The sequence below is a fragment of the Oncorhynchus gorbuscha genome, linkage group LG07, assembly GCF_021184085.1.
Source record: "Oncorhynchus gorbuscha isolate QuinsamMale2020 ecotype Even-year linkage group LG07, OgorEven_v1.0, whole genome shotgun sequence".
Taxonomy (NCBI): domain Eukaryota; kingdom Metazoa; phylum Chordata; class Actinopteri; order Salmoniformes; family Salmonidae; genus Oncorhynchus; species Oncorhynchus gorbuscha.
In genome coordinates, this window is record NC_060179.1 from 44,940,034 (window position 1) to 44,965,694 (window position 25,661).

A 25,661-nucleotide genomic window follows, 5' to 3' on the forward strand; every position below is an offset into this window, starting at 1 on the left:
ACCCCAGCTGCCAAACTAACACTGATTCAGATGACCATCCTACCCATGCTAGATTATGGAGACGTAATTTATAGATCGGCAGGTAAGGGTGCTCTCGAGCGGCTATATGTTCTTTACCATTCGGCCATCAGATTTGCCACCAATGCTCCTTATAGAACACAGCTAGTGACTGGAACGAGCTGCCACAAACACTCAAACTGGACAGTTGTATATTAATCTCTTCATTCAAAGACTCATGGACACTCTTACTGACAGTTGCAGCTGCTTTGCGTGATGTATTGCTGTCTCTACCTTCTTGCCCTTTGCGCTGTTGTCTGTGCCCAACAATGTGTGTACCCTGTTTTGTTTTGCTACCACATTGTGCTGCTGCCATGTTGTGTTGCTACCATGTTGTTGTCATGTTGTGTTGCTACCATGCTGTGTTGTCGTCTTAGGTCTCTCTTTATGTTGTGTTGTGTTGTCTCTCTTGTCGCTGTGAGAGTTTGATCCTATATTTTTATTACATTTATTTGTATTTGTAATCCCAGCCCCAATCCACCCAGGAGGCCTTTTGGTAGAGGGTCATTGTAAGTAAGAGTTTGTTCTTAACTGACTTGCCTAGTTAAATAAAGGTTCAATAAAAATAAAGCAAGGGGCTATAGCAGCACACAAGTAGCCTACAAATGCATGCTGGGCCGTGAAGTGAGCTCTACTGGAGTGCTACTGGAGCGAAATTGGAGCGGGAGAGAAGGCCAGCGCTCCAGCCTTTGGGAATCTTGCTTTGCACTCCAGTCAAATTGGGCGAGCTCCGCTCCAGCACCGCTATGCTCCGCTCACATACAGTTGAAGTTGGAAGTTTACATACAGTTAGGTTGGAGTCATTAAAACTCGTTTTACAACCACTCCACAAATGTCTTGTTAACAAACTATAGTTTTGGCAAGTCGGTTAGGACATCTACTTTCTGCATAACACAAGTCATTTTTCCAACAATTTTTTTTTTACAGACAGATTATTTTACTTATAATTCACTGTATCACAATTCCAGTGGGTCAGAAGTTTACATACACTAAGTTGACTGTGCCTTTAAACAGCTTGGAAAATCCCAGACAATGATGTCATGGCTTTAGAAGCTTCTGATAGGCTAACTGACATCATTTGAGTCAATTGGAGGCATACCTTCAAACTCAGTGCCTCTTTGCTTGACATCATGGGAAAATCAAAAGAAATCAGCCAAGACCCCAGAAAAACAATTGTAGACCTCCACAAGTCTGGTTCATCCTTGGGAACAATTTCCAAATGCCTGAAGGTACCACGTTCATCTGTACAAACAATAGTACGCAAGTAATAATAATAATAATATAATAATAATATATGCCATTTAGCAGACGCTTTTATCCAAAGCGACTTACAGTCATGTGTGCATACATTCTACGTATGGGTGGTCCCGGGGATCGAACCCACTTCCCTGGCGTTACAAGCGCCATGCTCTACCAACTGAGCTACAGAAGGACCATGGGACCACGCAGCCTTCATAACGCTCCTAGAGATTAACGTACTTTGGTGCGAAAAGTGCAAATCAATCCCAGAACAACAGCAAAGGACCTTGTAAAGATGCTGGAGGAAACAGGTACAAAAGTATCTACATCCACAGTAAAACAAGTCCTATATCGACATAAACTGAAAGGCCGCTTAGCAAGGAAGAAGCCACTGCTCCAAAACCGCCATAAAAAATCCAGACTACGGTTTGCAACTGCACATGGAGACAAAGATCGTACTTTTTGGAGAAATGTCCTCTGGTCTGATGAAACAAAAATAGAACTGTTTGGCACATATGATCATCTTTATGTTTGGAGGAAAAAGGGGGAGGCTTGCAAGCCGAAAAACACCATTCAAACCGTGAAGCACGAGGGTGGCAGCATCATGTCGTGGAGGTGCTTTGCTGCAGGAGGATCTGGAGCACTTCACAAAATAGATGACATCATGAGGTAGGAAAATGATGTACACTGCTCAAACAAATAAAGGGAACACTTAAACAACACAATGTAACTGCAAGTCGATAATACTTCTGTGAAATCAAACTGTCCACTTAAGAAGCAACACTGATTGACAATAACTGTCACATGCTGTTGTGCAAATGGAATAGACAACAGGTGGAAATTATAGGCAATTAGCAAGACATGCCCAATAAAAGTGTGGTTCTGCAGGTGGAGACCACAGACCACTTCTCAGTTCCTATGCTTCCTGATGTTTTGCTCACTTTTGAATGCTGGCGGTGCTTTCACTCTAGTGGTAGCATGAGACTGAGTCTACAACCCACACACGTGGCTCAGGTAGTGCAGCTCATCCAGGATGGTACATCAATGCGAGCTGTGGCAAGAAGGTTTACTGTGTCTGTCAGCGTAGTGTCCAGAGCATGGAGGCGCTACCAGGAGACAGGCCAGTGTCATGTTTTGTCTTATATTGTCTTGTCATTTTGCTTTTCCTTCTGTTCGTTTTCCCCCTGCTGGTCTTTTTAGGTTCGTTCCCCTTTTTCTCTCTCCCTCCCTCTCTCTCTTCTCTCTGTCGTTCCGTTCCTGCTCCCAGCTGTTCCTATTCCCCTAATCAATCATTTAGTCTTCCCACACCTGTTCCCTATCTTTTCCCCTGATTAGAGTCCCTATTTCTCCCCTTGTTTTCCGTTTCTGCCCTGTCGGATCCTTGTATATTGTTCACCGTGCTGTGTCTTTGTATCGCCCTGTCGTGTCGTGTTTCCCTCAGATGCTGCGTGGTGAGCAGGTGTCTGAGTCTGCTACGGTCAAGTGCCTTCCCGAGGCAACCTGCAGTTTATTATCGAGTCTCCAGTCAGTTCTCGTGATTACGAGTGAAATTGTTTTTATGCTTTATTTACCGCTCCGATTTGTCTAGGAGTATTGCTATTTCCTTAAACTGGATTAAAGACTCTGTTTTCGCCAAGTCGCTTTTGGGTCCTCATTCATCTGCATAACAGGCCAGTACATCAGGAGATGTGGAGGAGGCCGTAGGAGGACAGCAACCCAGCAGCAGGACCGCTACCTCCGCCTTTGTGCAAGGAGGAGCAGGAGGAGCACTGCCAGAGCCCTGCAAAATGACCTCCAGCAGGCCACAAATGTGCATGTGTCTGCTCAAACGGTCAGAAACAGACTCCATGAGGGCCCGACGTCCACAGGTGGGGGGTTGTGCTTAGAGCCCAACACCGTGCAGGATGTTTGGCATTTGCCAGAGAACACCAAGATTGGTAAATTCGCCACTGGTGCCATGTGCTCTTCGCAGATGAAAGCTGGTTCACACTGAGCACATGTGACAGACGTGACAGAGTCTGGAGACGCCGTGTTGAACGTTCTGCTGCCTGCAACATCCTCCAGCATGACCGGTTTGGCGGTGGGTCAGTCATGGTGTGGGGTGGCATTTCTTTGGGGGGCCGCACAGCCATGTGCTCGCCAAAGGTAGCATGACTGCCATTAGGTACCAAGATGACCCCTTGTGAGATCATATGCTGGTGCGGTTGGCCCTGGGTTCCTCCTAATGCAAGATAATGCTAGACCTCATGTGGCTGGAATGTGTCAGCAGTTCCTGCAAGAGGAAGGCATTGATGCTATGGACTGGCCCGCCCGTTCCCCAGACCTGAATCCAATTGAGCACATCTGGGACATCATGTCTCGCTCCATCCACCAACGCCACATTGCACCACAGACTGTCCAGGAGTTGGCGGATGCTTTAGTCCAGGTCTGGGAGGAGATCCCTCAGGAGAGCATCCGCCACCTCATCGGGAGCATGCCCAGGCGTTGTAGGGAGGTCATACAGGCACATGGAGGCCACACACACTACTGAGCCTCATTTTGACTTGTTTTAAGGACATTACATCAATGTTGGATCAGCCTGTAGTGTGGTTTTCCACTTTAATTTTGAGTGTGACTCCAAATCCAGACCTCCATGGGTGATAAATTTGATTTCCATTGATAATTTTTGTGTGATTTTGTTGTCAGCACATTCAACTATGTAAAGAAAAAAGTATTTAATAAGAATATATCATTCATTCAGATCTAGGATGTGTTATTTTAGTGTTCCCTTTATTTTTTTGAGCAGTGTATATATATTGAAGCAACATCTCAAGACATCAGTCAGGAAGTTAAAACTTGGTCGCAAATGGATCTTCTAAATGCACTATGACACCAAGCATACCTCCAAAGTTGTGTCAAAATGGCTTAAGGACAACAAAATCAAGGTATTGGAGTGGCATCACAAAACCCTGACCTCAATCCTGTAGAAAATATGTGTGCAGAACTGAAAAAGCTTGTGCGAGAAAGGAGGCCTACACACCGGGATCCGTTACTGTCATGTATTGTCATGTCTTGTCCCTGTGCTTTCTCTTCTCTTCGTTTCCTCCTGCTGGTCGTATTAGGTTACTTTCTCTCTCTCTATCTCTCTCTCTCTCTCTATCGTTCCGTTCTTGCCCCCAGCTGTTCCTCATTCTCCTAACGACCTCTATTACTCTCTCACACCTGTTCCCTCTTTTGCCCTCTGATTAAGTCTCTATTTCTCTCTCTGTTTCTGCTTCTGTCCTTGTCGGATTCTTGTTTGCTTTGCCCTTGTTCCGTCCTGTTGTAATCTGCCTCTTCATCAGATACTGCGTGTGAGCAGGTGTCTCTATCCTCTACGGCCCGCGCCTACCCGAAGGGACCTGCAGTCTGTTGCCGCTAGCCCTGCAATTCTCCTCAACTACTTGAAGGGGGACTCTCCTGTTAAGATTTAGGATTTATGTTTTCCCTGTTTGGACATCTCCTGTAAAGATTGAGGATTTATGTTTTCCCTGTTTGGACATTAAAAGACTCTGTTTCTGTTATATCGCTTTTGGGTCCTCACTCACCTGCATAACAGTTACACCAGCTCTGTCATGAGGAATGGGCCAAAATTCACCCAACTTATTGTGGGAAGCTTGTGAACGGCTACTCGAAACGTTTGACACAAGTTCAACAATTTAAATACAATGCTACTAAATACTTTTTGGGTGTATGTAAACTTCTGACCCTATGGGAATGTGATGAAATAAATCATTCTCTCCACTCGTATTCTGACATTTCAAATTCTTCAGTGGTGATCCTAACTGACCTAGGACAGGGAATTTTTATTCAGATTAAATGTCAGGAATTGTGAACAACTGAGCTTAAATGTATTTGGCTAAGGTGTATGTAAACTTCCGACTTCAACTGTACACTGGGCTGGTCAGTAAGCAACAGAAGATAAAACTAGAACCTGCAGGACTTGCTTTGTGGAGTGCGGTGTCAAAAAAGCAGAGCACCTTTTTATTACAGACAGACCTCTTCCCATCTTTACATTGAATCTACACTTTATATGTTTTGACCAATGTTTGTATGATTAAATGCTGTTCAAATGTCCTATGAAATTAAAATGCCATTTGTCTTTATGTCACCTAAGTAGTGGACCTACAATACAGTCCCCCAATGCAATTAGCCATTAAATCTGGATAGAAATAATGGAAATGCATTCCAATCTGCTTTCTTACGCTTAAGGAGCTACAAACTTGCATGCTGGGAATATTAGATCAAACATAAATATACAATTTTGTGAATGTTCTAGAAGTATTCTGAGAATCTCCAAGACAAGATACAATGTATGGACATCAATAGAATAGTATGTTAAATCTAAAGCAAATATACTATGAACGTCATAAAAATTGACTTATTTGAACATTTTGAAACATTTCTTTGTGTTTTCGGAACATATATTTTGTGATATCCCCACAATGTTCCCACCAGACTGTTCCCACAACCTAATGAAATATTCTGGTAACCTTTAAAGAACAGACAAAATGTTTTCTGGTAACATTCTTGTAACATTAGGTGAATGTTTTTTTGCACCCTAAAAGAAACCTTGTATAATCATGTGCACAACTGGACAGTGTTTTGGGAACATATCTTTTGTGAAGTCCCCACAATATTCCCACCAGACTGTTCCCACAATCTAAAGAAACAAGTTGGAAACTTTTAAAGAACAGACTAAATGGGAATTTTCTGGGAATGTTCTTGAAACATCAGGGTAATGTTTTGTACAAACATTGTATAATCATCAGCATGACTGGACAGTTTTTGTGTTATGAGAACATTTTCCGCAACCTAACAAATGTTCTGGGAACTATCACGTGTGGAAGGTGGGGTTTCGAGTGAAGCACAGTGTTCATCTAAAGCTCTTCAGTAGAGGGCAGTAGAGCACAAACTCCCCATAGCTGTGTTGTAGCTCATTTCCCTCCTTCAGGGAACAGTAATTATAGTCATAACGGTATGATTCACACCACTGAATAACCCATAAAATTGGTCAACTGTACAGAAGAGACCCAGTCAAAAACCCATTCTCTGGAAATGGTCTTCTATGGAAAATGTCATTGGGGTGACATAGCTTACATCAACGATTATGCCAAATCCCTATACGCCAGCACATTTTCAATATTCCCACTTGTTGGGCACTTGCAGTCTCCAGATCTAGGCTATTTTTCCTATGAATCGGCCTACCCCAGTTTTATTCTGATTGTGTAATAATGTGTTCTTTCTCCCTCTGATTTCCCCCATACCAGAGAAGCTGAGCTAGGTTCTCTCACGTTGGCCAGCCCCTTCCCCCCTCATTGTCAGTTGCCGTGCAACAGCAAGTGACAAAGAGTTTAGCTTGCTGTACTACAGTCTGGATGACAGACAAGTATCCAGAATATGGTGATAAAGACAGAATGAAAATCCCCTGCCTCTGCCTTTTCACACTCTCCTCCTCCCTCGTCCTCTATTTTTGTTGAGGACCTGACTGCTGTGCTGTCTCAGCTTTGTTGTGTTGTAGAGTAGCTGTTGTAACATCACTGTGAGAATGTGCTTTTAGAGTACCCTCCTCTAATACAGTACTGAGCCATTGTGCAGTTTGGACTATTGCTAGCTCCATGTTTGCTCATCCAAGCACTCATGCCTGTAGGGTTTTCAATGCTCCCTGATGGGCTCACTTGTCGTTTTAGTGATTATTAGCAGGGTCATTTTGTTACTATTGTAATTTCTACACAGCTTATATCTGTTTTTACTCATTCAAGTAGGTATTTTTCAAGAACAAAAAAAAACACATTCAATTTAATCGCTGGCCATTGTTCTATCTACAGTCTTTGATGAGGGAAACAAAAAAGCCCGTATTAAACCTTGAATAAGATGAAAATGACAAGCTTTTCTTCCTTTTCTTTTGAGCGTCAATACATGTAGAATTGAATTACAGATTGAGACGGGAGATTATGTGATCCACAACTAGCCACAGTCGAAGAAAGCAAAAACAGCTTCTCATGAAAACAATTGAGAGTAACATTTTGTGTTGTGTTACTATACCCTTGTAAACCAATTAAATAGTGAAGAAAATGCTTGCACTGTGCAGTATTATTGTTTTGCCCACAGCTAGCTAGTATGATGATATTACTTTGAAAATGGAGCTGCAGCAAAAACCTTTTTCTCTTTTGAGAGAAATAACACTGATGCTCTCATACAGTAGCTATAGGATGAGAGAGCTGGGAAGTCAGGGGGCCCTATAATTGTGCACATAGAATCCCCTGTCTCACATATTGTATCTCTGTTTCACCCCCTTAACATCTACCCATATCTTCCCCTCCTCTCATTCTCTCACTTTGTATCTCTCTCTTCCAGTTTCTCTCTCCCCACCTCCTCTCCCTCTCTCCCTCTCTCCCACTCTCTTATTCTCTCTCTCTGTATCTTCCCCCTTTCTCTTCCCTCTCTCCCTCTACGTGCTTTGGCTTTGGGCAAAAGAGCGAGTGCTTGCGATTCCAATCATTAATATTGGTAGGTAAAGGTGGGGGGGGTTAAAAAAAGAGAAAGAGACAATTAAATAAAGAGAGAGACAGGTAAAGAAGGGCGTGTGGGGAAAGAGGAAAATAGGAGGTGGAAAGGGAGAGGAAAAAGGAGAGAGATATACTGTTAATTAAAGAAAGAGAGAGACAGGTAAAGAAGGGCGTGTGGGGAAAGAGGAGAAGAGGGGGTGGAAAGGGAGAGGAAAAAGGAGAAAGAGATACTGTTAGTAAGTGTGCGGCAGGCAGTGCTGTAAAGTGGAAAGGGGAAGGCTGCAGAAAAGTGTGGGCTGGGTTAGACTGCTAGCTACTTAAAAGGAGCTGGCTGTGGCGGCTCAGCATTGGAGGAACAGACAGTGGCAGTAGGAGAAGAGAAGCAGGAGGGAGACTGGGATGAGAGAAAACCAGGGAAGGTGTTCCTCTACTCTCCTCTCACTGCAACAAGTTCATTTTTAGGCAGCTTCTCCTCCCTCCTACTCCACTTTGTTTTCTTGACTTTACTATCCTCTGATTGGAGAGACTACTCTAGGGCCAGAATGGCCAGAATGCTTTGGGCAGCGGTGGTGCTGGTACTGCCACTCTTGGGACTCTGTCAATTTGTCCTGCCACCCAAGTGGGTGCCAGAGGGCTACCCTGCCACAGAGGTCGGGGCTGAAAGCTTTGTCACTGCCTACAATACCACCGCCGAGCTTGTCACCTACCAAAACCAAGAGGCCAGCTGGACATACCAGACCAACATTACGGCCCACAACTCCAACAAAAAGGTAGGACTCCTCCCCCCGGCCCCCCTTACCCACTCTGCACACAGCACACAGAGGTGTTTCAATGAAAGGTTGACAGTTGTTGGATTAGTTAGTCGTTAGCCTCTTCAGTCCAGTGCGAACCATTATGTACCAGTTAGAGTTGTGGGTAGCACTTTACTGTAGCCCTCTTATGCATGCATTCATAAAGGCTTTGTGAATGTTGCACAGCTGTTATAAAGGCTTTATGAATGTTGCACTGCTGTCATAAAGGCTTTGTGAATGTTGCACAGCTGTTATAAAGGCTTTGTGAATGTTGCACAGCTGTTATAAAGGCTTTGTGAATGTTGTACAGCTGTTATAAAGGCTTTGTGAATGTTGTACAGCTGTTATAAAGGCTTTGTGAATGTTGTACAGCTGTTATAAAGGCTTTGTGAATGTTGTACAGCTGTTATAAAGGCTTTGTGAATGTTGTACAGCTGTTATAAAGGCTTTGTGAATGTTGCACTGCTGGCATAAAGGCTTTGTGAATGTTGCACAGCTGTTATAAAGGCTTTGTGAATGTTGCACAGCTGTTATAAAGCCTTTATGAATGTTGCACTGCTGTCATAAAGGCTTTGTGAATGTTGCACAGCTGTTATAAAGGCTTTGTGAATGTTGCACAGCTGTTAAAAAAAGGCTTTGTGAATGTTGTACAGCTGTTATAAAGGCTTTGTGAATGTTGCACAGCTGTTATAAAGGCTTTGTGAATGTTGCACTGCTGTCATAAAGGCTTTGTGAATGTTGCACAGCTGTTATAAAGGCTTTGTGAATGTTGCACAGCTGTTATAAAGCCTTTATGAATGTTGCACTGCTGTCATAAAGGCTTTGTGAATGTTGCACAGCTGTTATAAAGGCTTTGTGAATGTTGCACAGCTGTTATAAAGGCTTTATGAATGTTGCACAGCTGTTATAAAGGCTTTATGAATGTTGCACAGCTGTTATAAAGGCTTTGTGAATGTTGCACAGCTGTTATAAAGGCTTTATGAATGTTGCACAGCTGTTATAAATGCTTTATGAATGTTTCACAGCTGTTATAAAGGCTTTATGAATGTTGCACAGCTGTTATAAAGGGTTTATGAATGTTGCACAGCTGTTATAAAGGCTTTGTGATTGTTGCACCGCTGTTATAAAGGCTTTATGAATGTTGTACAGCTGTTATAAAGGCTTTATGAATGTCGCACAGCTGTTATAAAGGCTTTATGAGTGTTGCACAGCTGTTATAAAGGCTTTGTGAATGTTGCACAGCTGTTATAACGGCTTTATGAATGTTGCACAGCTGTTATAAAGGCTTTGTGAATGTTGCACAGCTGTTATAAATGCTTTGAGAATGTTGCACAGCTGTTATAAAGGCTTTATGAATGTTGCACAGCTGTTATAAAGGCTTTGTGAATGATGCACAAATGTTATAAAGGCTTCGTGAATGTTGCACAGCTGTTATAAAGGCTTTATGAGTGTTGCACAGCTGTTATAAAAGCTTTGTGAATGTTGCACAGCTGTTATAATGGCTTTATGAATGTTGCACAGCTGTTATAAAGGCTTTATGAATGTCACACAGCTGTTATAAAGGCTTTATGAATGCATAAACAAGGAGGCGGGTACTGTAAAGTCTTACTCAGTTGTGTTTGTCAGGGCTAGACTGGTTCCTTGTATGACAACAGCACCCATAGAGGGATGTTTGTTGGGTTGAGCCCCGCATGGCTTTACAACCAACCCTATTCATCCTCATCCAAAATGATATGCTCAGTTCCTCCCATTTCTGCCAACTCAGCTTGTATGTTTTCGGAAATCATCAAAAGAACCCACACACATGTGGTTTGAGCGTCTCCGAGTCTTGAATGAAGCCCGAGGGGTGTGGGGTGTGTGTGGAGAGGGTAGAATGAGGGTTGTTGTTTTGTTAGATGCCTATAAGTTCAAATGCCTGATTATTTTTCCAAGCATTGTACTGGTATTTGAGGAAAATGCAATTTCACAGGTTGATGCATAACATGGACTTCCTAGTACAAACAATTAAAGACTCTGTAGTGCGGTTTAAATGGGACTTTTCAGAGTGGAGTAATGAGACATTTGCATGCTAGTGCCGCCTGTTTCTCTTTTACTGCTCCTCCCGTCTCACCATATGCTATCAGGAGACATTTGCATAACCGAATGGGCTGGGGAACAGTGTTAGCTGTAAAGCCATCCAGGCAGTTGGGAAGGATCAATGAAACTGCGGAGGTGTGAGGCAGTAATCTGTCGCTCTGAGAGAGAAACAAACACACACACATAGACACACACATGCACAAACACGCATGCATGCAAGTGCACACACACGCGCACCAGGCATCGAGCGTCTCTGCCAGTTATGAACGCTATTATTCCCCACACATCAAATATTGGATCAAAGGGAATCAGGGGTTTTGGTGTTCTATAAGATCTGGCAGGGTAGCCTTCCTGGTCTCTCTCCGAGTCTCCTCCCCGCAGGCTGTGACAATGGATTAGCATGACCCACCATCACGCGAGAGAAAGGCCTATTGACTGGTGGGGATGTACTGTAAAGTTAACACCAACACTCCATTCAACTTGGGCTGGGTCTGGGATTCCAAAGTCACTGAGTTAATCTTTGTCTCAGTCCTGTCGTAGTGGATTAGGCGAAAATAGCAGAAACGTGCTGTTAAACTGTACCATGGTAAAGCATGGTAAGCAATTCAATTAGACTAGATGTATTCCCCTTGCAACTCTATGTACACACACACACACACACACACACACACACACACACACACACACACACACACACACACACACACACACACACACACACACACACACACACACACACACACACACACACACACACACACACACACACACACACACACACACACACACACACACACACACACACACACACCTATGATAACCTTGCAGTCAAGTGATTTAATCTCAGTTCAAATGAGCTCGGGCCGAGGAGAGCAAAGGATCAAACAGCAGTCAGGTCCGTCCGGGATGTTAATATCAAGTAAGCTCTAAAAAAATGCAATGCTCAACGAGCACCACTGGTTGTGGGCCTCAGTTACTTTGAAATGCGGATGGAATATCAACTATCCAAAAAGTACATGATGCGTGTGCACCCAGGGCTGTCGAAGCAGGTCCAAATCCACGGAGTTGTGTTTTCAAAGCGTCTTCTTTCACTTAACTTCATAGAGCACAACTGAATGAAACATTCGTTCTCCTCAGAAAATCTGAAATAATATGAAGCGAAGAAGCACAGTACTTTATTTAGCCAAACACTGAGAGTACCATTTTGAATTTGACTGAGATTCCTAGTTTTTCAGAATTCCAACGTTCTAATTGGAACATTTGTCTAACTCGTTGTAGGATATCTTTCCCTCCCCATTCGCCTTTTTACAAATTAACTTTATCTTGGCGAACTTTACAAGAGTGAACCTTGGGCCCTTTGGTTAATGACACTATACCTTACTGAATTACAGTCAATCTTTCATAAGTGAGTGAACACATTCAACAGCCTTGAGAGAGAGAGAAAGGGGGAGAGGGAAAAATATACAGAGAAAGAGCGAGAGAGAGAGAGAGAGGGGGGGGGGGTAAGTCAACAACTTTTCACCTTATCTTTATTATCCTATTGAAAAAGAGAGGAGAGCTCAATCTGATGATATAATTGAGTGTGTGTGGCAGCAAAACCAAGTTTAAGAGAGGGAGAGAGTGGGAGAGAGGTCAGAGTTAATGCCTCAAATCTGGTACCAGTTTTCCATCCAGCGCAGCAGTTAATCAGTGGCGGTAGAGACACAGTGGATAAGCTACTGTCTTGTCAGCCCTGACAGGACGTCTATGTCCTGGGCTGTGACAGACAGCCCCCAGTGTCCTCCTGACAGTGACTCTATGCTTCTGTGGTTAAGATACAAATAACACAACTAATGGACTGGAGGTCCTGTTGGAGAATCTTCAACCCCTAATGCAGTGGACGTAGACAGAGTGCGCCGAACATTCCCTGTAGGAAATCACAAACGAGAAAGGCGGCTGGGGAACTAGTAGGTTTTTCAATTCGAGTTTTTAACAGTGCGGCAAAAACAACAGTACCCAAATGGGTTAAACGAACATTTATGGAGAGTGCACAAGAGTACACAAAGGGACAGTTTACAATGGACCAGTCTACCCAGTCCTAGGATCAAACACCCAGGAGGAAAAGGAGTTGCTTTGTGTGTTCCCCAAACATGATACTACAGTATAGGGAAACCCAAAACGACTGTAGCTTGTGGCATATTCACACTGGGTCCACATTGTAGCACACATGGGTGTGTGACTGTGTGTCATCTTGAGGTTATCATTCTCCCTGTTGGCCGTGTGTCATCTGTCTTTTGTTATCACACAGTACACCTTGTGTCGCCGGTGAGGCGTTCACTCTACTGTGAAAACACTCTTAACCCGATAACAAAGCAACACCATCTAATCTGTTTGTAATAGTCTAGTTCTTGGCAGGTAAAACACGTCAACTGTCAGAAGCAGTCACTGAGGTGAACTGAGGCGGTTTGGGCTGAAGCCTCTCAACCCCTTCGACGCAATTGTATTCCGCTTCAGTCAGTGTCATAATGGACAGGATAACATGGTATGTGTGTGATGCGTTGAGTGGCCCTGTCTTCCAGCATCCCTCGTGTATCAGCATTATCATACAGCACAGCACAATGTTGAATTGACTGTATTCTACTCTAAAGTGGCCTTCCAGGACGATGTCAAGGACAGGTCTGTCATGCTGGTAAAAGAGGACCCAAAAGCGACTTAACAGAAGCAGAGTTTAATAATGTTCCAAAACGGAATAACTGACATCCTCTAGATTTGTAGAGGGGAAAACAACTGGAGAAGCGGCCACAGACTGCAGGTCGCTTCGGGTAGGCGCAGGCCGTAGTCGACTGAGACACCTGCTCACACGCAGCGTCTGATGAAGGCACAAAACACGACAGAACAGGGTGATACACAATCACGGCAAAAAAACACGACAGGACAGGGCGAAACGCAATCACAGCATGGTGAATACAATATAAGGAACCGACGGAACAGGAACGGATTACAAAGGAATAAATAGGGAATCTAATCAGGGGAAAGGATCGGGAACAGGTGTGGGAAGACTAAATGATGATTAGGGGAATAGGAACAGCTGGGAGCAGGAACGGAACGACAGAGAGAAGAGAGAGCGAGAGAGTGAGAGAGGGAGGGGAGAGAGAGGGATAGAACCAAACAAGACCAGCAGAGGGAAACGAATAGCATGGGGAGCACAGGGACAAGACATGACAATAAATGACAAACATGACAGTACCCCCCACTCACCGAGCGCCTCCTGGCGCACTCGAGGAGGAATCCTGGCGGCAACGGAGGAAATCATCGATGAGCGAACGGTCCAGCACGTCCCGAGACGGAACCCAACTCCTCTCCTCAGGACCGTAACCCTCCCAATCCACTAGGTATTGGTGACCCCGTCCCGAGAACGCATGTCCATAATTTTATGTACCTTGTAAATAGGTGCGCTCTCGACAAGGACGGGAGGGGGAGGGAAGACGAACGGGGGTGCGAAGAAAGGGCTTAACACAGGAGACATGGAAGACAGGATGGACGCGACGAAGATGTCGCGGAAGAAGCAGTCGCACAGCGACAGGATTGACGACCTGGGAGACACGGAACGGACCAATGAACCGCGGAGTCAACTTACGAGAAGCTGTCGTAAGAGGAAGGTTGCGAGTGGAAAGCCACACTCTCTGGCCGCAACAATACCTTGGACTCTTAATCCTGCGTTTATTGGCGGCTCTCACCGTCTGTGCCCTGTAACGGCAAAGTGCAGACCTCACCCTCCTCCAGGTGCGCTCACAACGTTGGACAAACGCTTGAGCGGAGGGAACGCTGGACTCGGCAAGCTGGGATGAGAACAGAGGAGGCTGGTAACCCAGACTACTCTGAAACGGAGATAACCCGGTAGCAGACGAAGGAAGCGAATTGTGAGCGTATTCTGCCCAGGGGAGCTGTTCTGCCCAAGACGCAGGGTTTCTGAAAGAAAGGCTGCGTAGTATGCGACCAATCGTCTGATTGGCCCTCTCTGCTTGACCGTTAGACTGGGGATGAAACCCGGAAGAGAGACTGACGGACGCACCAATCAAACGACAGAACTCCCTCCAAAACTGTGACGTGAATTGCGGACCTCTGTCTGAAACGGCGTCTAACGGGAGGCCATGAATTCTGAATACATTCTCAATAATGATTTGTGCCGTCTCCTTAGCGGAAGGAAGTTTAGCGAGGGGAATGAAATGTGCCGCCTTAGAGAACCTATCGACAACCGTCAGAATCACAGTCTTCCCCGCAGACAAAGGCAGACCGGTAATGAAGTCTAAGGCAATGTGAGACCATGGTCGAGAAGGAATGGGGAGCGGTCTGAGACGACCGGCAGGAGGAGAGTTACCCGACTTAGTCTGCGCGCAGTCCGAACAGGCAGCCACGAAACGGCGCGTGTCACGCTCCTGAGTCGGCCACCAAAAGCGCTGGCGAATAGACGCAAGAGTGCCTCGAACACCGGGATGACCCGCTAACTTGGCAGAGTGAGCCCACTGAAGAACAGCCAGACGAGTGGAAACAGGAACGAAAAGGAGGTTACTAGGACAAGCGCGCGGCGACGCAGTGTGCGTGAGTGCTTGCTTAACCTGTCTTTCAATTCCCCAGACTGTTAACCCGACAACACGCCCATAAGGAAGAATCCCTCGGGATCAGTAGAAGCCACAGAAGAACTAAACAGACGGGATAAGGCATCAGGCTTGGTGTTCTTGCTACCCGGACGGTAAGAAATCACAAACTCGAAACGAGCGAAAAACAACGCCCAACGAGCTTGACGGGCATTAAGTCGTTTGGCAGAACGGATGTACTCAAGGTTCTTATGGTCTGTCCAAACGACAAAAGGAACGGTCGCCCCCTCCAACCACTGTCGCCATTCGCCTAGGGCTAAGCGGATGGCGAGCAGTTCACGGTTACCCACATCATAGTTGCGCTCAGATGGCGACAGGCGATGAGAAAAATAAGCGCAAGGATGAACCTTATCGTCAGACTGGAAGCGCTGGGATAGAATGGCTCCCACGCCTACCTCTGAAGCGTCAACCTCGACAATGAATTGTCTAGTGACGTCAGGAGTAACGAGGATAGGAGCGGACGTAAAACGTTCTTTTAGAAGATCAAAAGCTCCCTGGGCGGAACCGGACCACTTAAAACACGTCTTGACAGAAGTAAGAGCTGTGAGAGGGGCAGCAACTTGACCGAAATTACGAATGAAACGCCGATAGAAATTAGCGAAACCTAAAAAGCGCTGCAACTCGACACGTGACCTTGGAACGGGCCAATCACTGACAGCTTGGACCTTAGCGGAATCCATCTGAATGCCTTCAGCGGAAATAACAGAACCGAGAAAAGTAACGGAGGAGACATGAAAAGAGCACTTCTCAGCCTTTACGTAGAGACAATTCTCTAAAAGGCGCTGTAGAACACGTCGAACGTGCTGAACATGAATCTCGAGTGACGGAGAAAAAATCAGGATATCGTCAAGATAGACAAAAACAAAAATGTTCAGCATGTCTCTCAGAACATCATTAACTAATGCCTGAAAAACAGCTGGCGCATTGGCGAGACCGAACGGCAGAACCCGGTACTCAAAATGCCCTAACGGAGTATTAAACGCCGTTTTCCACTCGTCCCCCTCTCTGATGCGCACGAGATGGTAAGCGTTACGAAGGTCCAACTTAGTAAAGCACCTGGCTCCCTGCAGAATCTCGAAGGCTGATGACATAAGGGGAAGCGGATAACGATTCTTAACCGTTATGTCATTCAGCCCTCGATAATCCACGCAGGGGCGCAGAGTACCGTCCTTCTTCTTAACAAAAAGAACCCCGCCCCGGCCGGAGAGGAAGAAGGCACTATGGTACCGGCGTCAAGAGACACAGACAAATAATCCTCGAGAGCCTTACGTTCGGGAGCCGACAGAGAGTATAGTCTACCTCGAGGAGGAGTGGTCCCCGGAAGGAGATCAATACTACAATCATACGACCGGTGAGGAGGAAGGGAGTTGGCTCGGGACCGACTGAAGACCGTGCGCAGATCATGATATTCCTCCGGCACTCCTGTCAAATCGCCAGGTTCCTCCTGAGAAGTAGGGACAGAAGAAATGGGAGGGATGGCAGACATTAAACACTTCACATGACAAGAAACGTTCCAGGATAGGATAGAATTACTAGACCAATTAATAGAAGGATTATGACATACAAGCCAGGGGTGACCCAAAACAACAGGTGTAAACGGTGAACGGAAAATCAAAAAAGACATAGTCTCACTGTGGTTACCAGATACTGTGAGAGTTAAAGGTAGTGTCTCAAATTTGATACTGGGAAGATGACTACCATCTAAGGCAAACATGGGCGTAGGCCTGTCTAACGGTCTGAAAGGAATGTTATGTTTCCGAGCCCATGCTTCGTCCATGAAACAACCCTCAGCCCCAGAGTCAATCAAAGCACTGCATGTAGCACCCGAACCGGTCCAGCGTAGATGGACCGACATAGTAGTACAAGATCTAGATGAAGGGACCTGAGTAGTAGCGCTCACCAGTAGCCCTCCGCTTACTGATGGGCTCTGGCCTCTTACTGGACATGAAATAACAAAATGTCCAGCAACTCCGCAATAGAGGCACAGGCGGTTGGTGATCCTCTGTTCCCTCTCCTTATTAGAGATGCGAATCCCTCCCAGCTGCATGGGCTCAGTCTCAAAGCCAGAGGAGGGAGATGGTTGCGATGCGGAGCAGGGAAACACCGTTGATGCGAGCTCTCTTCCACGAGCCCGGTGACGAAGATCTACCCGTCGTTCTATGCGGATGGCGAGAGCAATCAAAGAGTCCACATCTGAAGGAACCTCCCGGGAAAGAATCTCATCCTTAACCGCTGCGTGGAGTCCCTCCAGAAAACGAGCGAGCAGCGCCGGCTCGTTCCACTCACTAGAGGCAGCAAGAGTGCGAAACTCAATGGAATAATCCGTTATGGACCGTTCACCTTGGCATAAGGAAGCCAGGGCCCTAGAAGCCTCCTCACCAAAAACTGAACGGTCAAAAACCCGAATCATCTCCTCTTTAAAGTTCTGGAATCTGTTAGAGCAATCAGCCCTTGCCTCCCAGATAGCTGTGCCCCATTCTCGAGCCCGGCCAGTAAGGAGTGAAATGACGTAAGCAACCCGAGCTCTCTCTAGAGTATGTGTGGGGTTGGAGAGAGAACACAATCTCACACTGCGTGAGAAAGGAGCGGCACTCAGTGGGCTGCCCGGAGTAGCAAGGTGGGTTATTAACCCTGGGTTCTGGAGGCTCGGCAGGCCAGGGAGTAACAGGTGGCACGAGACGTAGACTCTGGAACTGTCCAGAGAGGTCGGAAACCTGAGCGGCCAGGTTCTCCACGGCATGGCGAGCAGCAGACAATTCCTGCTCGTGTCTGCCGAGCATGGCTCCTTGGAACTCGACGGCAGTGTAACGAGCGTCTGAAGTCGCTGGGTCCATTCTTTGGTCGGTTCCTTCTGTCATGCTGGTAAAAGAGGACCCAAAAGCGACTTAACAGAAGCAGAGTTTAATAATGTTCCAAAACGGAATAACTGACATCCTCTAGATTTGTAGAGGGGAAAACAACTGGAGAAGCGGCCACAGACTGCAGGTCGCTTCGGGTAGGCGCAGGCCGTAGTCGACTGAGACACCTGCTCACACGCAGCGTCTGATGAAGGCACAAAACACGACAGAACAGGGTGATACACAATCACGGCAAAAAACACGACAGGACAGGGCGAAACGCAATCACAGCATGGTGAATACAATATAAGGAACCGACGGAACAGGAACGGATTACAAAGGAATAAATAGGGAATCTAATCAGGGGAAAGGATCGGGAACAGGTGTGGGAAGACTAAATGATGATTAGGGGAATAGGAACAGCTGGGAGCAGGAACGGAACGACAGAGAGAAGAGAGAGCGAGAGAGTGAGAGAGGGAGGGGGAGAGAGAGGGATAGAACCAAACAAGACCAGCAGAGGGAAACGAATAGCATGGGGAGCACAGGGACAAGACATGACAATAAATGACAAACATGACAGGTCTCACGTCTCATATTATGAGTTTATGTACTGCCTACGTAGTAAGAGCAAGAGAGCAGTATAATGTCTGTGTGTTGTCCTTGAACTGAGTGATTCTGCCGCTTTCCTAGTTAAGTAGTCGTCTCCACTCCTTAATAAGATGCATAAGGAACTTTTTGATCCGGCCGGCCAGGGTTCTCTAGTCTTTGTACTCCCACTCAACCCCTGAGCTCTGACTGTTGTCACAAAGAGGGCCTTCTGGCCCACAGCTAACTGCCATGATCCCCATGAATATTCAATATGCTGTGGGCCTTTGCTTGGGATTTAGTGCAATGCAATCAGTCTTACGACACTAGACCAGAAGTAGGGAATAAGACAAATACAGTAGGAAAATGATTGTGTGAGTGGCCATGATATAGAAAGAGAGACTGTACAGTTAGTGGATTCCTTGTTTCTGGGAAGTAGTTTTGTAATGGCTATTCATAGTTTTCTGAACAGAATATACAGCATCATCAATTTCCCAAATGATTGGATGTCAATGGTACCTGTGCGTTCTGCTTCAGACTTGGACCGTGACTACTCAAGATACAGGATGCTGTGACGTGAAGGCCGTTGGGCTGCTACACTATAGTAACCCCAAAACCTGTCTGTGGTTACAGGTGGAATCTGATGGGTTAAAGCAGGCCTTCACAGAAGCCTGGGGGAAGAAGGCCAAAGAAACCTTCTCTGATATGCTAGTGGCCACCTTTAATGATACTCTGCAGAGGCGTATCAAGAAGATCAACGTTCTGGGAGCGGCTAACTTACCTGCAGGAGAAAGACATGAGGTCAGTCTCATATTGTTGACATCTTTTTAGAGGAGCGCTATTACAAGCTTTGAGTCAGACTCAGAATTAGATGTTGTGTATCCATGTGATAGTGAAATGTCAACATGTCTGAAGCAGATGTTATAAAACATAATATGTTTAGTTCAGCTGTTGTAGGAGAGCATCAGCAAGGTCTGAATGGATTCAGAGAGCCATTTTGTCTTTTCACAATCTCCTTATTATTTACCCAGTACAACGTCATACTAAGCAAGATGTCTGAAATATACTCTACTGCCAAAGTGTGTCCAAAGCCAGATGAATGCTGGTCTCTTGAGCCAGGTGAGTGGGTGTCTTCGTGTAATTACAGTTATAATTGCAATATTATGCTTATTGTAAAAATAAATGAGGGAACCTTAAGGGAGGATGGAATAACAAGTTAGGAAAATGATGAGGGCAATTACTTTGAAGAGGTCTCTGGAAGATGTGGTTTAAGCTCTTTAGGAACATTGAAATGGCCAAGTACTGGTCATTACTACGGTGCAGAGCACGCTGACTTCATCAGTCATTCCCAATTACCTAGATGTTGGTTTAAACCCTGGCCTGTGGTTTGTGAGCTGTGCCCCCCAAAAAACTAATGTGAACTATCGTGTTGGGCAAAAAACATTAGTGATTCAGTAATACGCCCGCACAATCATTTTTGAACTTACTGTCAGTCATTTCCTAATGTCATGCAGTGTAATGGATGGAACTCAAACATCAACAAAATACAAAATGTTCTGACAGGCCTACTACACTGTGTACATTTTGACACCTTAGTGCAGGGTGTCCTAAACTCGGTACCCTAGGTCATGGAAATGGTTTCTGTTCATGTGTCTAAAATTAGAGTCCACTTCCCCCAGATGATTCCTCATTTTCCAATCTACTAAAGTTAACATTGGGTGGTCCAGGGTCCCTCATCCCAAAACAACGCCAGCCGTTGGATTACCAAACTCACTTTGTTCAGTGGCCGTCAACTTCCCTCTTTCCTCACCTTCACTTCCTGTACCCAACCTGTAATATATATGTTTTTTAAGCCACTATCTGCCTCCGTCGCATCATCATAACTTAAGGCTAACCTCTTAGCAAATGTGTATTTTTAAGCACCTCTCCCACTGAGAGGAGAGCATGAAGTCATCTAAACACTTCTACACCTCACTGTTTAATAAAAGTTAAAACTACCATTGTTCTCTTTCCGTTGGCGCCGTTTGGAAATCCAGAAGTCCCCTGTGTGGGGAGTTTCTGTGTTCTGTAACTGAGGGTCTCTTTGACTTTGCCTCCACAGAGCTGACAGAGATCATGGCCAACTCACGGAGCTACAAGACACTGCTGTACGCTTGGGAGGGTTGGCACAATGCATCGGGTGTGCCACTCAAGGCAGAGTATCCAAAGTTTGTGGAGCTTAGCAACAAGGCCTATAAAGCTGATGGTACAAAATATCACGTTGACCTTACATATGGTTAAACCACACAACGGTGTCATTGTGAATGTCACTATTTCTAGCATATTTCATAGGCATTGTAAGTTTGGTCCATGGTTGTAGTGAGGGAGACAGATGGACAAGGGGTGAAAGGTCATTGTTCATAAACATGTGGTTGTGCTGTCTCTCTAGGTTTTGATGACACGGGAGAATACTGGCGCTCGTGGTACGAGTCACCGACTTTCGAGAGTGACCTGGAGGCTATTTACAAACAGATACAGCCGCTTTACCAGAATCTTCACGCCTTTGTGCGCCGCAAGCTCTACAACCACTACGGCCCGAAATACATCAATCTTAAAGGACCTATCCCTGCTCATCTGCTAGGTGAGTTTACCTTTGCATTTCATTTTGAACTTATAGCCAATGCAAAATGTTCAATCACTCATTTATCAGCTGTTTTGTCAACTTAATCTCACTCCATCAAAGTTTAGCATTAACTTAAGGTGGTGCCCTGAGTTTTTCCTGACCACTTAGCCCTGACCTGGGCCGTGATTATAGACGTTACTATCAGACACATAATGTAGGTTAGAACAGGCCCTGCGGTTTCCTGGTCAAGTCACGTAGTCAGGAAACATCAGATGCTACCGATAGCCCATTGCTCACAGTGTTTGTCTATAGTGAGGCTCTGCCAGTAGATTTATTAAGCGTCTCGCTAATGCTAGGTGCGTGTGCTTCATTTCTTCAGGAAACATGTGGGCACAAACCTGGAACAACATCTATGGCATGATGATCCCCTTCCCCGGCAAACCCAATGTGGACGTGACAGATGAAATGATGGCCCAAGTAAGCTGGTGAAATTGGAGAAATGGTTATCAGCTCAGTTTACATGTAGATCACTGGGTGGGAAATAGTTTAAAGTTAAGAAATGGCAATATATCCAAAAACAATATCTAAAACTCACTCTGTGTTTGTTCACAGAGTGAAATCATTTGTTCCAACTCAAAATTCATCCACTGAAAGTCTGTTAAGCTAGGCTGTATATACCTGAAATACAATGATTTCCTCCTCCTAGAACTGGAATGCTACTCATATGTTCCGGGTGGCTGAGGAGTTCTTCACCTCCCTGGGCCTCATCAAAATGCCCCAAGAGTTCTGGGACAAGTCTATGTTGGAGAAGCCAGACAATCGGGAGGTGGTGTGCCACGCATCTGCCTGGGACTTCTACAATAGAAAGGACTTCAGGTGAGCAAGTGGAAATGGGCTTATGGAAATGTACTCCGGAGTCGAGGAAAGAGAGGCTTCAGTTACCCGATGCTATGAAAATGAAATGTCTTCATATGTGATGTTTCCTCACATTCAGGATCAAACAATGCACCACAGTCAACATGCAGCAGCTTTTCACAGTGCACCACGAGATGGGCCATGTTGAATACTACTTGCAGTACAAGGAACTGCCTTATAGCTTCCGCCGCGGGGCTAACCCAGGTTTCCATGAGGCAATTGGTGATGTCATGTCCCTCTCTGTGTCCACGCCTAAGCATCTGGCCAGCATCGGCCTATTGCCCAATGTGACCAATGACAACGGTACGCAAAAATACATCTATGGCACACTGTTATAAAACAATTGCATTTTTGGTGGTTAGTAAGTTAGTAGGTACAGTGTTGCCAAGTAAGTAACTAACTAAGTAGCTTAGTAAAGTAAGTAAGAAATTAAGAGAGTAAGTAGTATGAAAGTAGCAGCTTAAGTAAGAAAGTAAGTTAGTACGTAAGTTAGTAAGTGGTTATTTAGTTAGTTACCGACTTGCTTGCTTACTTACTTAGTGAGTAAGTTACTTACTTACTTAGTTATTGTGGTGGTTATTATTTTTGTGTGTGATTTAATTGGCTTGTTCATTGTAGAGAGCGACATCAACTACCTGCTGAAGATGGCTCTGGAGAAGATAGCCTTTCTCCCCTTCGGCTATCTCATTGACCAGTGGAGGTGGAGTGTGTTTAGTGGGCGCACCCCCCCAGAGCGCTACAACGCAGACTGGTGGCACCTCAGGTAAGTGCCAAGAAAAGACTTAACATTACCAAAGTTTGCGGAGGGAAATTGTTTATATCCAAGATAATAGTACATTTTATACAATGGGAATATGTTTAATTTTAAAAAACATTGTTGTTTTGTCTTCCCTTGTTCACTTTTCAAGGACAAAATACCAGGGTATCTGTCCTCCCACCAAACGCACAGAGGAGCACATGGATGCTGGAGCCAAATACCACATTCCAGGAAACACCCCATACATCAGGTAGGATTCTCTTTCAAACCATCTCACTTCTTTCCTCATATCCACATACAGGTACTTTTATTGGTGATTATTATGCACATACACTTCAGGAATAAAGACCACTGAGGGAATATACATATTTCGAATACGCATTCATTCATAAAAAAATCGATCCTCAAATGTAATCAATCCTCAAACATTCCCAGAACATTAGATAAGATTCACATTAAGTTATAGTTTGGGTTTTATCTAACATTAGGGTGATAGCCTCCCAAAAACATTGAAATAATGTTTTTGATAACAACATATTTTTTTAACCAAACAAATATAATGTTTTAAATGAAATATCATTGGAATGTTCTCCTAACATTCACTAAAATGTTAACTTTTAAAGAAAAGGTGACTGTTTTTTGCACCCCAAAATAAATATTGTATAATCATCTGGACAGTTCATATTTTGTGATATCCCTACAATGATTCCATAAGACTATTCCCACAACCCATTTTGGGAACCTTTAAAAAAACAGTCCAAATGTGTTCTGGGAGCGTTCTTACAATATCAGGCGAATGTTTTATGCGAACAAACCAATTTTGGTTTGCTGGGATGATTGATTCAAGATGTTGTTTGGTCTCCTGCAGATACTTTGTGAGCTTCATTCTGCAGTTCCAGTTCCACAAGAAGCTTTGTCAGGCAGCCAATCAGAGTGGACCCCTGCACACATGTGACATCTACCAGTCCAAGGAGGCGGGAAAGATTTTAGAGTATGTGTTCTGTTATTGCCTCTCTTAGAACATTCATTACAGCCATATAAACAATGGTGTTACCTGATCAAGTTAAGAGATAAGACACAAAATATATTTAATCTCAAATGACCCTAAGATGTAGTCCCCCCCTAACTGAATCAGTCATAAAACATTGTCCCTAGACTTGCTAAAGCTAAACCATACAAAGCTACATTAGTAAATGAGGCTTAACACATTTCCCCATGTGGCCTCTGTTGAATTTGAAAGGACGGTCCTTAAATCCGGAGAATCAAAGCCCTGGACACAGGTGCTCCAGGAAGCTGTCGGAACAAACAAGATGGACGCCAGTGCCCTGATGGAATACTTTGGTCCCATCATCACATGGCTGGAGGAACAGAATGCAGCGACGAATGAAACCCTGGGCTGGCCAGACTTTAACTGGGTTCCACCCGTACCAGAGGGCTACCCCGAGGATATTGGTAAGCCAGTAAACAGGTTTAACCGAAGGAGGAGGAGGATTTTTCCATCAAATAAAACATGGAGAATTCCAAAAGTCAACCTTTAAATTTGGTGGAGGAAAATGATCATCTTTCAATGTGATTTATATGGTTATTGATGATATAGCTGATGACAAGTGCACTATAATGACCTTTTCAACATGGTTACTTTGCATTGGAAGAAGTATGCCCCTCCTACTTTTGGCAGATGCATCAACATTTTTTCCCCACTTGATGGATTCATTCATTTTATTTGTCAGATAAAAAAAACATATATAGACACAGTACAAAGATTCAAACAGGAAAATATCAAATTCAGTTTATACGATTGTAGGACAAATGAAGGAAAATCTTAATCTATAACCTTTTGTTTTGTTAGATGTTTTTATTTATTTAACTATTTATTCTAACTCATTTATTTGTGTATTCATTTTGTTTCTTCTTTTTTTTATTCCATTTTCATTTTCTGACTAAGAACGGTGTTACAAACTCTCTATACCATCTGTCTATAATTCTAATATGAACCCTTCATTGTTGGTGATTCATCTATTTTTGTTGTTGATTGATTCCACTTACATGTTGATGAAATTGTAGGCAGTGCAATTATTATTGTGATTGTTGTAATAGTTATTATCAATGAACATGATAAGGATAATAATTGTGTTACTGGTGGTGGGTATTGTTTTCCATCGTTTGGACATTACATTTAGAACTCTCATTGTTGCAAACTAAATTGAAACCTTGTGCTGAAAATCAATAAAATGATTCTTCAAACAAATTCACTTCTCTCTTAAATCATGCATGGATGTCACTGGAAGATGAACCTTTATACAAATTCAAGCTATACCCTCAGATCTTAAATTAGAAACAGGCCACAGTCACATAGCCATGAAGCTTAAATGTACCTGTACCTTTCTCTTAACCTAGACAAGATTGCAGATGAGGTGCAGGCTAAGAAGTTCCTGGAAGAGTACAACAGCACTTCTGAGGGGGTCTGGAATGCCTACACTGAAGCATCGTGGGCCTACAACACTGACATCAATGAGGAGAACAAGCAGAACATGGTAAGAGTTGGGTCTGGTGTCTTAATGGAGCATCGCACTCGCTCATACTGTACACATTGCCAATTGGCTTTCACACAACTAACCCACAGCTCAAAAACTGCTCTTAG

General features: G+C 44.5%; 1 protein-coding gene across 1 annotated transcript in view; it reads left to right on the forward strand.

The window, feature by feature from the left end:
* Window positions 1-8,158: 8,158 nt before the first annotated feature.
* The window catches only part of LOC124039909 (angiotensin-converting enzyme-like), a 32,026-nt gene continuing 14,523 nt past the window's right edge, over window positions 8,159-25,661 (forward strand). Inside the window, exons 1-13 of the mRNA XM_046356460.1 lie at window positions 8,159-8,593; window positions 19,380-19,547; window positions 19,778-19,865; window positions 20,848-20,991; window positions 21,175-21,366; window positions 21,728-21,825; window positions 22,055-22,224; window positions 22,343-22,566; window positions 22,882-23,026; window positions 23,172-23,270; window positions 23,889-24,011; window positions 24,261-24,472; window positions 25,418-25,554. Of these exons, the coding sequence (XP_046212416.1) occupies window positions 8,366-8,593; window positions 19,380-19,547; window positions 19,778-19,865; window positions 20,848-20,991; window positions 21,175-21,366; window positions 21,728-21,825; window positions 22,055-22,224; window positions 22,343-22,566; window positions 22,882-23,026; window positions 23,172-23,270; window positions 23,889-24,011; window positions 24,261-24,472; window positions 25,418-25,554 (2,028 nt within the window). The 5' untranslated portion in view covers window positions 8,159-8,365. The remainder of the gene's footprint in view (window positions 8,594-19,379; window positions 19,548-19,777; window positions 19,866-20,847; window positions 20,992-21,174; window positions 21,367-21,727; window positions 21,826-22,054; window positions 22,225-22,342; window positions 22,567-22,881; window positions 23,027-23,171; window positions 23,271-23,888; window positions 24,012-24,260; window positions 24,473-25,417; window positions 25,555-25,661) is intronic.